Source organism: Diaporthe batatas (genome assembly GCF_019321695.1).
Source record: "Diaporthe batatas strain CRI 302-4 chromosome Unknown Contig00003, whole genome shotgun sequence".
NCBI lineage: Eukaryota > Fungi > Ascomycota > Sordariomycetes > Diaporthales > Diaporthaceae > Diaporthe > Diaporthe batatas.
Genome location: NW_025408550.1, coordinates 2,754,643 through 2,769,477, shown reverse-complemented (window position 1 = coordinate 2,769,477; position 14,835 = coordinate 2,754,643). Strand labels below are relative to the sequence as shown.

At 55.3% G+C, this 14,835-nt stretch overlaps 4 protein-coding genes across 4 annotated transcripts; 2 read left to right on the top strand and 2 right to left on the bottom strand.

The window, feature by feature from the left end:
- Window positions 1–343: 343 nt before the first annotated feature.
- On the bottom strand, window positions 344–2,173 carry KVR01_002114 (uncharacterized protein). The gene is made up of 2 exons (XM_044781407.1): window positions 2,067–2,173; window positions 344–1,996 (listed from the first exon to the last, which is right to left on the bottom strand). Exon 2 carries the CDS (start codon window positions 1,423–1,425, stop codon window positions 928–930), a length of 498 nt encoding a protein of 165 aa, XP_044647129.1. The 5' UTR covers window positions 1,426–1,996; window positions 2,067–2,173; the 3' UTR covers window positions 344–927.
- A 2,959-nt stretch (window positions 2,174–5,132) lies between these two features.
- KVR01_003394 (uncharacterized protein) lies at window positions 5,133–5,297 on the top strand (the record flags this gene model as incomplete). Its single annotated transcript, XM_044781509.1, has 1 exon — window positions 5,133–5,297. The coding sequence occupies one exon, from the start codon at window positions 5,133–5,135 to the stop codon at window positions 5,295–5,297; it is 165 nt and encodes a 54-aa protein (XP_044648409.1).
- Window positions 5,298–7,085: 1,788 nt separating this feature from the next.
- Window positions 7,086–11,133, bottom strand: KVR01_003438 (uncharacterized protein). The gene is made up of 4 exons (XM_044794925.1): window positions 10,407–11,133; window positions 9,842–10,352; window positions 9,501–9,743; window positions 7,086–9,396 (listed from the first exon to the last, which is right to left on the bottom strand). The coding sequence occupies exon 1, from the start codon at window positions 10,907–10,909 to the stop codon at window positions 10,454–10,456; it is 456 nt and encodes a 151-aa protein (XP_044648453.1). The 5' UTR covers window positions 10,910–11,133; the 3' UTR covers window positions 7,086–9,396; window positions 9,501–9,743; window positions 9,842–10,352; window positions 10,407–10,453.
- Window positions 11,134–12,618: 1,485 nt separating this feature from the next.
- KVR01_002899 (uncharacterized protein) lies at window positions 12,619–14,833 on the top strand. The gene is made up of 2 exons (XM_044784219.1): window positions 12,619–14,309; window positions 14,377–14,833. The coding sequence occupies exons 1-2, from the start codon at window positions 13,052–13,054 to the stop codon at window positions 14,598–14,600; spliced, it is 1,482 nt and encodes a 493-aa protein (XP_044647914.1). The 5' UTR covers window positions 12,619–13,051; the 3' UTR covers window positions 14,601–14,833.
- Window positions 14,834–14,835: the final 2 nt, after the last annotated feature.

The window sequence follows — 14,835 nt, the reverse complement described above, 5'->3', positions numbered from 1 at the left end:
GCGTGCCAGACTTCTTGATTCGAAGCCCAGTCCCGCGCGCGGGCTGGCGCGGCGGGCGAGATGCGTACAATTGTGGATGCTGTGTCCCCCACCTGCCGAGAGCATTCCTGCTTCGCCTGCCTGAGGAGATGACTGCGGAAGTTCCCTGACATCAACATAGCAAATTACTAATGCTACCTCTGCCGCAAACGTAGCACACCGCCGAGATGGGGCCCATCATCCCAAGACGAAGTTTCTTGCCAGTTATACCTTAGTCGTAGATCCTCGGGGCGCCAGGGTACCGTACCCGCAAGCAGGTATTCACGAATGTCTCTTGTGACCGATATGCTCTCACCCAGGACGCTGAGTGGTAAACTTCCTTCCTGAAGCTCAATTTGTTCACTAAATTGATCAGACTTCACGGCAAAGTCTATTGAACCTTCACGGTTCTTGGTCTCGGCGAATGGCAGCCACGAAACGGTCTTTGCAGCATCTTGAGTGCTGCAGGGCCGGCTTCTTTCAGACGCCTGCATGGCTAGCGGCATTTGGGCGAGGCATTGTTACCTTTGTGCCACGAGCCAGCGATGACCGCTGGCATCATGCGATTGTTCAGCGATCCGGAAGAGGTATGGACTGATGTGTGCGTGGAGGTGGAGAGAAACCAAGCCAAGTCACGATCGAGTTCCGACTGACAGTTTCAAATTGCGCAGAGGCTATTGAGAGAGGCATCGTGCTGTCTGTTAGCCGGGCTGCAGCAAGAGCGTACGTAGGGCAGGAAATCGATTGCATGCGACGACTCGGTAAGGCGCATCCTGCAACAGTCAGCAGTCCAGCAGAATTCAACCAATTGCGACCGGAATAGGAACCAGATCTGGTACCCACTTTCAAGACAAGCGAGTATGCAGGCAAGACCGCAACCTGGTAGATTTTCACTGCGGTCGATTCGTGTCACCAGCAAGTAGTACCAGGTACCGTTTCCTTGAAATAGCTCGGCCGCACGGGGTGAAGAATTTCACGTCTCGTCCCAAATCCCGGTTCCTCGGGCCAGCATTTCCTTGGGCAGGCCGGCTGAGCGCAGAATGAACCCTCGAGACAGACTGACAGCACACCTGGCTGTGGGGAGACTTTTGTGGAGATTTGACCAGGCTCTACCGTGTCTTCGGCGCACAGCAAACAGGTAGGTGGCTCGGAGTAGGGAGTTTGTGATCTCTGCGAGTCTGTGGTCGACCGGAAATGAAGTACTGGAAGACTGGGGCCGATAAATTTATGCCGGGCTAGGTCAGCCATCACATCGAACCGTCCCCTCACCCAAGCAAGTGAATCTCTTTTGCTGCAAAGTTTCCACATGATACAGCATGAAATTTGGGGACGGTAGGAAAATGCAGTGTTCCAGTGGCACCAGGCAGCAGTCATCGAGGTGCTGGCCAACCTGGCTGCTGTGCGCATAACGACATCGCTTCTGGGGGCGATTATCGTGGCCAGAACCTCACATCCGAGGGGACCCAAGGACTCAGCAGCGGAACACGACCCATGTCAGTCATGTGTGACCCGCAACCTCTTGAACACATTGCTCATGTAGCCGGAACGAGATCTATCAGTCGTTGCACAGTCGCGCGATTTGAAGTCGGCGCTTTCTCTGGGCCGAGACGTCAAGCACCGTCTTCCTTAACACGAACAAGTGGGGCTACCGGGTCCTAGTTCCGAGCAGGTCCAACCGGAAATCGACCTGGAGATTCCAGTGCCCTTTGATATTCGGTTCTGGTGGGTTCTGAGATGTGAAATGGGACTCTGGAATCCAGCAGCACCGCGGAAGAGCTGGAAGGAGCTCTCGTACGCGCTACGTATCAAGGCGTCGGCGCCGGCCTGCAGGGTTGACCGGATTGGTGTTGCTGCCGGGGGGTGTCCAAGGCGGTGGGTAGGACCTGATCGAGTTCGGCGATGGTAATTCGAGAGTGAAGCATTGGCGTGAGATCAGGGCTCCTGCGCATAGTAGCCACCGACAGAAGAGCTCAGGGACCTGAACAATACGTCAGCAGGCTAGAATTTCGTTGCAACGGGGACTGGAAGGGGCGGCAGGCTTGAGTGACCATGTCAGATTTGACTCCCCATCGTGGTCCTGGACGGGTCCGTCGCCGTATTCGTCAACGACACAAAAGCATTGGTCGCGATCCCAAAGCGAACCGAAAATTCAAATGTTGTAGAACAGAACGGATCTGTGTCGTGTGGTGGTCGGTAGCCTGGTCTACAGCCTCAGCAAACTGCAAGAAGGGGCGGCCGATTGACACGGCCGTCGACGCCCTGGCCAGATGCACACACAGTACGTACCCACTACCTACCTAGGTATCCAAGTACCAAGTACCCGGGGGACCTGGGGGGGGGGGTGGTGTAGGGCACGTCCAAAAGCTGCAGGACCCACCTGCCCACCTGCAACTGTTGACCACCTGGGAAGCGGAATCGGCCGTTGCGACATGCGGGGCAGGTCGCACAGGGAGTCAACTCGCGTGCACACGCTCACGGGGCGAGCCTCTCTGTGCCTCCGTCCGCCCACATCCCTCTGCGAGATGCCTAGGCGACAACCCCATCGTATCGTCAACATGTTCTGACGACTATGCCAGCCCGATCATGCGGGCTCGCCTTGAGGCACGCTCGTTCCTCGCAACAACACCAGAAAGCGCCCACGTCATACGCCAGATCATGTCCATGGCCACACGTGTCCAGGCCAAACGGCGTACGGGGCGGCGGGCCCAGCCTCCCCCGGCAGAGCTGGGGAGATCGAGGGTCAAGATCTGCTCCCGGGGATCTCGGCCGTGGAATCCCAGCTCCTCAAAACCTGGACCGCCGGCCTCATGTGCATCGAGCCTCGCTTGTGACGGGAGGGAATGCAATCTCACCTGCTGCTCGTGGAAGAGCCCACCCGGTCTGAGCCGCTTCGGCTGCGTCCCGAACCACATCCTGCTGGACGTGCCTCAGCTCTGTAAACGGGAGTCGTGGAGGCTGTCACGGAAGCGAGCCTCTTGGCTGGCACTGGCAGTCTTCATCATTCGGTGCCCAGCACGCCAGCACGCCAGCACGCCAGCACGCCTAACCCCGGTCCTCGAGGCGAAACACTCGAGACCCAGAACCCGTCTGAAGCCCCTTACCACGCCTGCTATACCCTCCAGTCTTTTCTCGGTCTCTGTCCCTGGCTAGAAGGGACAGCCGAGCCACAACGTCCAGAACCGTGGTAACTCGAGAGCAAGGAACAGGGGCCGTCCCATCTTGAACCGAAGCGGAGAACCGGCAGAGATTCTATTCACATCCGGTCGCTCGCCAGCGGCTTCTAAGGTTCAGTAGCTGCAGGTCCAGCCAGGCCCATCCACATGGCGGCAAACCTTAGCCTCAGCCTCGACTTCAGCAGACATGCCCGAGTTTGAGGGCAGGTCTGAAGCATCACTGGCTGTCGAGTGCCGACCCTGTGTTTTTAACGCCGCGAAGAGTGATCTTTTGTGCAACCCCCATCGAGTGGGTCCCTGCATCTGACAGGTGCTGCTCAAACGAGTCGATGGGGTGTTGGGATAGGGTAAACCTGTCTGCCCCCCCCAAACCTTGGGCTTTTTTCGGCAGGCTTGGATGAAGCTCGACCCTGGAGCCAGAACTCGAGCTATGTCATTTACCATTATTAACGGGGCCTGCTTTTAGCCCTAGGACCAGCAGGCAGGCCAGAAACAGACCCTGGGCTCGCATAACAAGGTGCCTGGGCGATCTGATCGGCCAAGGAGCGAGCCATCATCACAAGCTGCCATATCTTCGGACACGAATGTACCGGTACCCAAGGAGTACGTGGATCGGTCAATTCGAACGCCGTTGCCGTCCCTCCATCCAATCCCTCCTAACGCTTGCTTCCGCGCCATGCTGTCTGTACCCAACCCGAATCACAATCAAGCGCAAGCCGCTCTGGCAGAATCCCCACCGTACTTGTGTTCCCTTTTACATGTCACCCCGTGTTGCTCAGGGCTTGCCCGCCCTAAGCCTAAGCCTTATCCTATCCTGCTTTTCTTAACAGCCAGTCCTCATTCGCAGTCCCTATTCCGGCTCTTGTTCCCCTGTCGTAAATTAACAGAGACATGTCCTAGGCAGACTGCTCTCGGCAATCGGGTGTGGTCGTCATTATGCCGGTGCCATGATCCTCGAGGCCAGAGGATAAATATCATGTCATCGGCCCACCCACAAGTGGATGGGCCACAACAAATTGTTCTCACGAGTTCTCAAGCAAGTGAAAAGCCCCCACGATATATATCTACATATATATATATACATACATATATAACGATCTTGCACGTGCGACCAAGATAAGCAGGATCACGACCTCTGTTACCAAGATCTACTCCAGCACCATAGACACTTTGCTTTGCACAACAGGCAAGGCCAGTCTGCATCAACGGAACATCGTCGGCGTCACGCACACACATCAAAGCCCCGTGTTCGCCTCGCTCATCCTACCCGTGGAAACATTGCAGCCCTACAGTCACAATCTCCCGTCCTTGAAGCCTTGGAGGCAAACAGGTCAAACAGGTCCCAGCTTCAGGGAAACCGTTCGCGTCACTCCCAGCCCAAGGTTCCCTGCCGACTTTGATAGCGTTGTTTGTAGCTCCTGAGACTAGCCCGGTGCTCTTGCAACATTTTACACTGAGCAGCGCCGGAGCCCGAGGCCACAGCGGCGATATCATTCTCCAACAAGATACTTTCTGGCTGGGAGCTCTGTTGCCCAAAGCCAAACCTTGACTCCTCAGATACACAGCGTGGGGATCCCACTGGCTGGCGCGCACCAAAAATACCCCTTCCATCGCAAATCCCCTCTCTCCTGCCGTCAAAGAGGTACTGCCCGGGGTCACCCTTCTCAGAGCAACAGCTTGGACTGGGATACAGAAAGTAGTCAGGCTTTCCCTGTCCAAGCACGCGGCGGACCCAGTGCAACTGTGATCTGCCCTGGCCCCAGCGCGTCACCGCCCGTCAGACTCACTATTTCACTGCTCCATCGCCTCCCTCCTTTGCGCGTGGAGGACCCACCTCATCCTCGACCAAGCGTTCTCTGCCGACCTCTTCCAACCAGCCTATTGCCTGGGCGGGAGGTTCGCAGGCTGTTTGACGCCTTACACCAAACCCCTCCTCTCGCGATGGCTATCCAGAGCAACTGCGCGCACTCTTTCCAGGTTATTAAATCGGACAGCACGCTGATTGTGTGGCACTGCAACCTCTGCCACTCCGGCCCCTTCTACATCATTTTCGAGTGTCGATATTGCAAGCTCCACACGTGCCGCCCTTGTACCCAGGGCGCCTAAAAGACGGACAACGACGGCCGCGGCGACAATGACATGTCCCACAGATGTGTCCTGGTTGGGGGCTGGCTGGACCGGAACCCTCCCACCCAAAATCCAATACAGACCAAGCCGGCGTGGGGGCACACAAGCGGGCGCCTTGGGGTTTCCTCTTTGGTATATCTTGCGCTGGGGCGCCAAACGGGCTGGCTACCTGCTCCTGCGAGCCAGATGTGAGTGCCTCCCCTAGCTCCCCAGGATGGCCTAGATCCTTGGTGTGTATGTGCCGCTTGTGCTTCTGCAGCGCAGATCTGGCAAGCCACGCCACGACGGCCCCATGCACAGAAGCGTTGTTTCAGCCCAGCCTGGATTCAACCCTCTGCTGGGGCCTGGTCCCAATGGAACTCGCCGTGTTCCCAAGCAATTTCGAATCTGCCCACTGCCTCTTAGAAAGAAAGAAAAGAAAAAAAGAAATAAATATTAGAAAAACACCAAACACACCTCATTCCTGCAAACAAATGAGCTGACATCATGACTTCTGCAGATCTGACCAACCTGGAAACCAGACACACCCGATACTGGCCTCACGACGGCTTCCGGCTGCGCGGGTCTGAGAGCTGCGGGGAAGCAACCGGTCTGCCGAAGCAATCGGAGCGAATCCGACCAGGCTTTTGGAGAAGGAATGCCAAGCCTGATCCCAGGAAGCTCACTTCAGACGGGTCAGATGATTTTGAATGTGCTGGGACTTGAGGCCATCGTCGGGCCGCGGGTCAACAGGAGACGACATTTCGACTTTTGACTTCCTAGCGATGATGATTTTCAATGATACCCTCCATCGGCACTCTGTCGGAATCTGCGAACTATCGACTGGTCTCTGCTGGAGAGGAACCACTATCAAGTTCTGGCATATCAAGCTGCATTAGCGGGGATGCAGGGCTTCACACCATCAGCCGTCCTGCCTGCCACGAAGGACTACCTAGCCACGCACGCAGCTTTTCCCAGATGGTGTCTGGACCCTTCCGAAGTTACACACAGGTCTTTTAAGCTTTCCAGCACTCCGGCCAATCTGACGATCCCTACACGAACCTCGATCATAACACTCCAACAAAATGGCACCATCCTCCGCAACAGCAACCACACGCGGAACCAGCCCTATGTCGCTCTCGGATGCTCCCAGAAGTAGACTGTTTCCCCGTGCTTTTTACGTATAGCCCTGTTTGTCTCTTTTATCTGGCCTTGGATCCGGAGTTGGCGGGCGATCGAGGCATCATAATTCTAGATTGGCACCGGCGTGCACAGAACTCACGACTCTTCTCTTTTTTCACAAACGGCGGTCAAGGGATGGCGTTCCAGTAAACAAAACAAAAAGGCTAGGCACGGTCTAGCACACAGGGTCACTTCGTCATTGAGCTGCTTTTTAATTATTTCTCTGGTCCTGCTAGCTCAATGTGTCTTGCTCTCTCAAAGTTGGTTGGCCCGCCCACAGTTGCCATCCATCGCCAGGTTACAGTTCTGTCGCGGAACTGTCAATTCGCGAATGGTGTCTGGATTCCATTTAGAGCTTTATTGGTGGCGCTCTCCGAATCAAACGGCATTTCTCAAGCCAAATCGTTGTCTGGTACGCGCACAAATACACGGCAAGAAGGGGAGGGGGACAATGAAGATCGTGGGCGTCCTCATACTATTCTGTATATCACAATCAAAGCAATGCTGCTCAAGGTTCCTCCAATAAGACTCGCCCAAGTGCAACGCGGCGGTGTGCAACCACCCAGTCAAGCTGGTGCCAGAAGTATGTATTGCAGTTGGAATCGTGTGTAACCGAAGTCAAAATTGAGGCTCAAGCGATCTCGGGGGTTCCATCGCCCTCCCCTTTTGTCTTTTTTCGTGTTGCCCCATTCAGCATTCCCGTCAGTCACATGCTTCCCGGTCACACAGCGTTGCCTCTTCGAGGCGGGAGCCGTCGTCTATGATGGCTTGACTGAGCAATGCTGCATCTACCCGCTGCGTCTGTTTCCTCTGCTGCCCCGCCCTCCTTTCTTTATAACCCAGGGCCCTGGGTTATAAGCGAGCTCTGTGTGCCCCTGTTGTGCGACGTGACACCAGACATGGCTAGAGCGTCTCTCCATGCGGGAGCACCCCGGGCTGGCTTGGCCCTTTCATCACCACACTTGTTCCATACGCGCTCGTCTTGCATCAAAGACAGTAATAGTCCAAAAAGCAAGTATAGGATCCCGACTTCGGGAATAAAGTTCGGGTGGTTTGGTTTCGAGGAGATGAGCCCCGTCTCACTCCAACGAGGGTTCACGAGCCTGGGCGTCCAGGCACTGACCTCGGGAAGCTTGTTGTTTTCCCGGGGCCGCTGCCGGTCGCTCGCCTAATACCCGTCGACACTCGCAGTTTCTATAGGAGGGTGTCAAATTGGGTTGGGGCTTCTGGGACACGATCCTACCTGCTGTCTTTGCGGGAAGTGATATGCTTTGAGCGATCAATATTGGCATCGGCTCGCCTTACCACGTGGTTCGTTCCGCCTGTGTGGCCTCTGGGTCCCTTTCGTCGATGTGACGCCAACGATGCCGAATAAGCTGGGATTGTTTTGGGTTTTCCCTTTGAGCTGTTGCCTTCATCTCTCCGGGCAAGCCGAAAGCGTGTTCCCCGAACCCAATGCAGCTCCTATTCGCTGTCGACACCTTCAACCATCCGATATAGGCTCCGCCAAATCCCATGTGCGATACGACGCTTCAGCAGCGTCGCAGTACATCGTTGCCATCGCTTAACATGTCACTATTCCGTTAATGAATACGTACACCGGGCTTGCCGGGGAGCAGATGCTCCAGACTGCAGCAGAGAGGGGCAACACGCGCATACTTATTCCAGGGTCCAAATTGTCCGAGACCATGTGCAGATCCAGCCCTGTCTAGCCCGCCACTTCGCGTTCGTTTACAGTGAAACGTGTCGCGTGACTGGAGCTTCCTGCGGACCTGACGGGGGCCGAAAACGGGGAAGTCTGGCGGATGGAGCAGGGGGAGGCCGGCGAAGACACAGGACCCTCGGGCCGACGACTTGAGGCTCGCATGCGGTTGTATCGTCGTAGTCCATCTCAGCTGAAAGATGTACAGCGCCTGGGAGGTGAAACAATTCGCCATGCGTCCCACGGAGATGCTTGCACCGCCGGCCACTTCCATCTCTACCTTCCAGGGTCCAGGGCCAGGAAAGTGTAGGAGCGATGAGACCGCACGGTGATTGGGCCGCCTCTGGCATTCCCGCCGTGGGTGCCCAATCCAGGCAGAGTGACGTCTCCAGAGGCGGCAGAGTCCCCTCGTCGCGAGTGGTCACAGGCGCGATTGGGCGATGTCACTGCCGCGCAGGAACGAGACGCTTGGCAGATCCGGTGCCGTGGAGGGGAAATTCCAGGCCGGGGAAGTGCCGGACATTGCACCGCCCCCTTCCCGCAGGCTCCCTTCAAGAGCATACGGCCATCAGCGATTTCCTGTGATCGATCCAACGCCCACGGGTGGCACGGGAGCTGTCTAGCTGCCCGCCCTAGCGGGGTGTGTGCGCGCGGGCGGGCACGAGCAACGATGGGAGTTATCAACATGCGGTGAGAATGCAGCAGGCCGCAGGTTGAAGGCAACATGAAGTCAGTCCAGTCACAAGCGATAGGCCGCCAGATGCCCTGTCAGCTCCCTCAAGTGAAACTCCGAGACCCTGGTTGACGGGGCAGAAGTTAAGAAAATGTGCCATCGGCGGCCGAGATCGTCCAGGCGTTGGGACCAAGTGCGATATGCGTACGGGACCAGACCCCAAGAAGACTCTCGTCGAGAAATATGAAAATAAGCGGTGAGGGGCTAGATGGCTTGGGAAAGGCAATGATACTTCAGGGTACTCCCCAGAAAACCTTGAATAAACGTGTGCGGCCTTGTAGTGTACTCCGCGGAAAGTTCGTGGACACTCCCGGTGGCAAGGGATGGGCCCTATGGCAATAATGGTCGGGATTATGGGCCAGGGTCCCAGGAGGACCAAAGTTCCCTGGGCTACTGGGCTGCTGGGCCAGTACTGTAGCCTCTGGACTGCGTGCGTCTAACGGGCTGTGGTGGTGCGTCTAAGGAGGGCTGTGATGGTGTGTCTAATAGGACTAACGTCTTAGCCAGGCACATCGGAAGTCTGCATGAGGCTTGAAACCTTGATCCTGGATCAAAGTGCCATCGCCAATGTGAGATGGTGGCTTACCTAGCTACGTCTTGGCCCGTCCCAGGGGCTCTTATTCGGCGACGTGATCGGCGTTTTTGTTCTGGAGGGGTAATTGAGGACGGCATATCTGCCGCAATAAAACGGCTAACCGGAAGACCTGGGTATGACACCCGGGTGGTATTAAGACATCGCAGACAAGCAGTATAATGCGAACATTGTTGCGTCGGCGTAGTTTCGGAAGTCATTGATGCCCGTCCTGGCGGCTCCGTGTGCTGAACTATACTGTGCCAGTTGACGTCAACAGAAATCAGGTAGATGTTTGGTCGAGTACTTCCACCGCTCAGACTTCTGTCCTTTGGCGAATGAGCTGGGCTCCCTACCATAAGCAGCGGCTGTAAGCGGTTTGGCGTCCAGCTAGGCGTCCAGCTAGGCGTCCAGCTAGTCAGTCGTCCAGCTACAAGGCCAAGACATGTGACTGGACACATATATGCGTGGCGTGGGAATGGCCATATATATCGAAGAGGCCTGCCTCGGACTGGGCATTAATGGCTTTTCCTCCCCAATGGCAGGTGCAGTGCATGCAAGCTGTCTCAGAATCGGATCATTATCAGTTAGATGATACAACCAAGAGGAAGTTTGTGCTCAAGAACAACTGTGGCAAGCCAATGATTCAACATGTGGTTATGCGCCGTGTTTCTTGAGGACAAGATGGGTAGTGGGCGATCGCCCATGACGCAAAGCGACTGTTCGTCTCCCAAGACAAAACCTGAGAAGCTAGTTGCGAGTTGCCGTTGTTCGATGTCGTTCTGTTCCGACATAGATCCTACTCGACCTTGTCCGCTTCTAGGCAGAATCCTTGGCGTTCTCTGTCTCGACCACGATCATCAAAGACTGGGATTAGTAAATTAGAAAAGCTCTCAGGGGAATATGTGGTGGTTGCCTTGCCTAAAGCTTCTTAACCGACCCGCCAAGCAAATGACAGCGCGGACATATCAGCGGGCGCCACGGTCTGGCGCCATGTCAAGCCCTGGTATACTCAGATAAGCCTTGCTGATCAACCTTGAACGGATGCGTCTCTGTTTGAGACTCGACCCCTTCAATTTGTTGCCCGCGCCAGTGCTATCCAAACCACGTCGGCGGTGTGTCTCACTACTTTCAACATGCACAACGCTACACTGGCCTAGAGGAGGCCGTGAGGGGAAGTTGCTGAAGTGAAGAGACAACAAGCTGAGAAGAGCCAATTGGAAGAAGAGATGGAACCGAAGAAGAAAGAGCCCAACCGGCTCGGTGCACCACTGGATTCCCGTGCACATCACAACGCAGACCGCCCTCAATGGAGACTTGAGCTCAAGATGAGACCTTTTCGTCCCACAGCTCTGATGCGGAGCTTGATCTGGCAAATTCTGTGTCTCCTGGCCAGTTCGGAACCCATGTTTCCAGTGAGGCATGCTGACGGCCAGATCATCTCGGGCACGATGAAGATCCGCATGGGAAGCGCCTGGGGCCGACCGCTTCCTCGTCTACCCGACAATGTCAGGCTTGCAGCCCCAGCTGGGATGGCGTGGCTGTCGTCGTCGATCTCCGACCTCTTGCCCTCGCAGAAACTCGTTGTAACCGTCTTGTAACTCGTCAGGCCTCTCCCCGAGGGCCCGAGGGGCAGTTTGACCTGACCCCAGAGGAATTGCGCGACAACATGCCTGTCAACAAGGAGGCCGGGTGCTCGGCCAGAGGACGTCAGGTGGTGAAATAGACCTGCACGCTCAAGGGTTAGGGCTGGCTGGTTGATGCAATTGGCAGCTTTACTTGGACCTCCATGAAGCTGGATGTGGACAATACATAGACGTTTACCTTGGCCTGAAAGTTGCAACCCTTCTTTCTGCCTGGTCGTGTTCTCAGAGGCCATCACACAGAGCACGGTCCACTGCGTATGATTTTGTCACAGGGCCGATGATCCGAGCAAAGCTCATGTCAAAGAAGGCTACTATCGCAGACTCCCGAGGCAGCATCTTGCGAGCCGAAATCATCTCCGTGTCATTCCGCGGCGATTTTATCTCCACTCACAAATGCTCTGGGAGATGCTTGCCAAGAGCGACCATGAGGTCCGCCCAGTGAGACAACAGCTCGTGCAAGATCAGGTGCTCGTTCTTCAGATCTAATGGCCCAGCTGTCCACATCCAGGTTGTTAAGATACCTACTTAAGTACTTAGGTAGTTGGCCAGGTGGAGAGAGACACCGCGATCTAAGACAGCGCCGATCTATCGAATCTCAACCACCCTGCCACCGAGTCAGTCAGCCCGGCAATTGGAAAGAGGTTCGGCCCGCTAGCAGCTAAAGCACTGACGTCGGAGATTTCGGTTTCATCGCAAGGTGGCCGAGAGGGCGAGTCAGTCTCTGCTTTGCATTCCTGGGCGCGGTACCGGCAACGCCTTTTTTTTTTTTTTTTTTCCCCTTTCCTTCATCCGAACCAATGCGCCCAGACTGACGTTGGCTTGCATGGCCTTCCGTCCGCGTGACGACTGCTTGTGTCGACGTCCTACCTCGCGACGCCGGCGCCATACGCAGATGGCTCACTACCTAGGGACGGTTTGAGCAAACGTCAACGACGCACAGCGCACGCAGTGTCGCTGCGTGTCTGCGCCCTACTTGTTGGTGAATTCTTGAATCCAGTTGGGACACCGGTGTCTCGAAGAGGGTCGACTTCGATCTCAGAACCAGCAATGCCCCTGTCAGGTTGGCCACGACATTCCGCAGGTCACGTCATCCCGCACTGGAATATCATCTCAAGCCCCCAAGCCCCCAAGCCTGCAACCTCTTCCAGGCCACAAACCCTGAATGGCTTGTCATGTGCGCCTGTTGAGAAAGCTGCAGCTTCGCCCGAGAACCCACGCACCAGGATCTTTAGCGTTGATCGTGCACTGCCTTGCATGACCGAAGGATCGCGGCCGAGAGCTGTCCATTCCCCAACACGGCGGGCGCACAAGGCAGCAAGATTGCACTGCGGCCGCAGTGCTGACAGGACAAATCCTCCACATGATACTGGACCAGACGTGCAAACACTCGACGCCTCCAGCAGAAGCAACCCCCCAGTGCCCTCTACGCCAATTGTCAAAATTCACCGAGGAGGTGCCGCTCGGTGGTCGATTCTTTGACCGACCATCGTTTGAACTCATTGACTTTTGGCTGTAAAGAGACACCTTCCTATACAGATATTGATGGTTGCAAATAGAGGAGGCAAGGTTACACGAAAGCCAACCTTACAACATAACCTTGGAACTTCCGACGAACATGTCATTTGCTCATCTCTTGGCTTGACAGCATGCCCCTCCATCAACGGAAGTCCGCTTGGTGTTACCCCCAGCTCGCGTGGGAACGTCATCCTTTGAGAAGCTGTTGCGAAGCCATCCGCCGATTCAATCCGAACAGCTATGCATGCCACCGACGTGGAACCAATAAGGCTTTTCTACCATTCGGATCCTTTCAATTGCGTTGGGTGGGACCACTCGCACTCCCGGGTTGCATCCCCACGAAAACCAGGCTGGTGGGCTCGGGTGACATAAGACGACCTTGCTCTGATCCACGAGGCTGTGACCATGACCCACAAGCGCGAGCAGGCTCAGCTGAGCCCGCGGCATGGTGCCAAGTTTAGTTGTCAGAACGTTGTTGTTTCGTTCAAAAGTCAGAGCAAGCGCTCTCGACGAGGCGTTCTCTCGGACCAGGATTCTGAGTTGGTTTGCAAAGCTCTCGCCATCCTGATATTCCTCTCCGCGTGTCACCTCTGTCTGCTTGGGAATATTCCCGAGAATATTTACCCACTCACAACCGTATTGGCCGACGCCGATAATCTAAAAGACCGAGCATCGTCTCTCTTAGCGAAGATGACAAACCCCAGGACCATCTGCTACTGGGTAGCTAAGGCAACCCTACTCAGGTTTTCATTGGCGGCCACAGAAAGAGCGACTGCTGTTGATCGCGCCGTGACAGCTATCAAGACGTTACAGACCTTCTACAATGACTCAGACGGTTTATGGGAGACGACTGGGTGGTGGAACAGCGGCAACTGCCTCACTGTGCTCGGAGACTTCCTCAATCTGGCCGTTGAAAGCACAGGTGACTTGGGGTTGGAGGACGTGTTTGCCAACACTTTCACCAGAGCGCAACAGACCACTCAGACCGCAACCAAAACACTGGTTAAGGGCTCGAGCAGGCGTTTGTTCGAATCAAGGTACATTGCGTCTCCGGTCGTGGGTGAGTCCAGCCTCGCTTCCAGGGGCTTCAGTGGCTTCCTGAACAATTATTACGATGATGAAGGCTGGTGGGCCCTGGCTTGGGTCAGGGCATTCGATGTCACTGGGAATGCGCAATATCTAGACATGGCCGAAAGCATTTTCGCGGATATGCAAGGTGGAGTGAATGGTACTTGCGGAGGGGGTATTTGGTGGAATAAACAAAGGACATACAAGAACGCAATTGCTAATGAGTTATACCTTTCGGTTGCTGCTTCTCTCGCCAACCGTGCGGCCAATAAAGACTCTTACTTGAGCATCGCCCAGGACGAGTGGGATTGGTTTAAAGGGAGCGGTATGATCAACGATGAGAATCTGATCAATGATGGGCTCGAAATAAACTCTGATGGGTCTTGTTTCAACAACGGAGACACGGTCTGGTCTTATAACCAGGGGGTAATTCTGGGCGGTCTGGTCGAGCTCTCCAGAGCCACTGGGGACTCCGGATACCTGTCCGAGGCTACTTTGATTGCGGAGGCCGCAATAGAGGCCCTTTCGGAAGACGGAATCCTTCATGAAAGCTGCGAGCCCAACGACTGCGGCGCTGATGGCTCTCAGTTTAAGGGTGAGCGAATCTATCCTGTGTACACAAGCCTGGGTGAGCGACCACAGCTGACTTGACGAATCTCCAGGTATATTCGTTCGGAACTTGGGATACCTCCAACTCGAAGCCCCAAAGGATAGCTTCCGAGAATTTATTCTGGCCAACTCGGACTCGATATGGAACAACGACCGGAATGGCAGCAACTACTTGGGTCTCATATGGTCGGGCCCAGCTTCTGCCGGCGGGTTCCCTAACGCTAGCACGCAAAGTTCGGCATTGGACACGCTCGTAGCTGCGGTAGCTGTATCATAAGAAGCAGGAACACGTTTTGGACAGCGGACATGGTTCATGCGTAGTTTTTCGTATATGGGCAGGTTTCTGCATTTATGTTTAGAGGCATGTCGTTTTGAACGTGACCCCAAGCAGGGGGCCTCGCCGATTACGAGGCCGCATCGGCACTTCAGATTGAATTAACGCTGTGGTCGACTCGTATGCGAGGAGTAGAAGCTTTTACATCTGAAAATTAGGAGACAACCTATCTCTAACT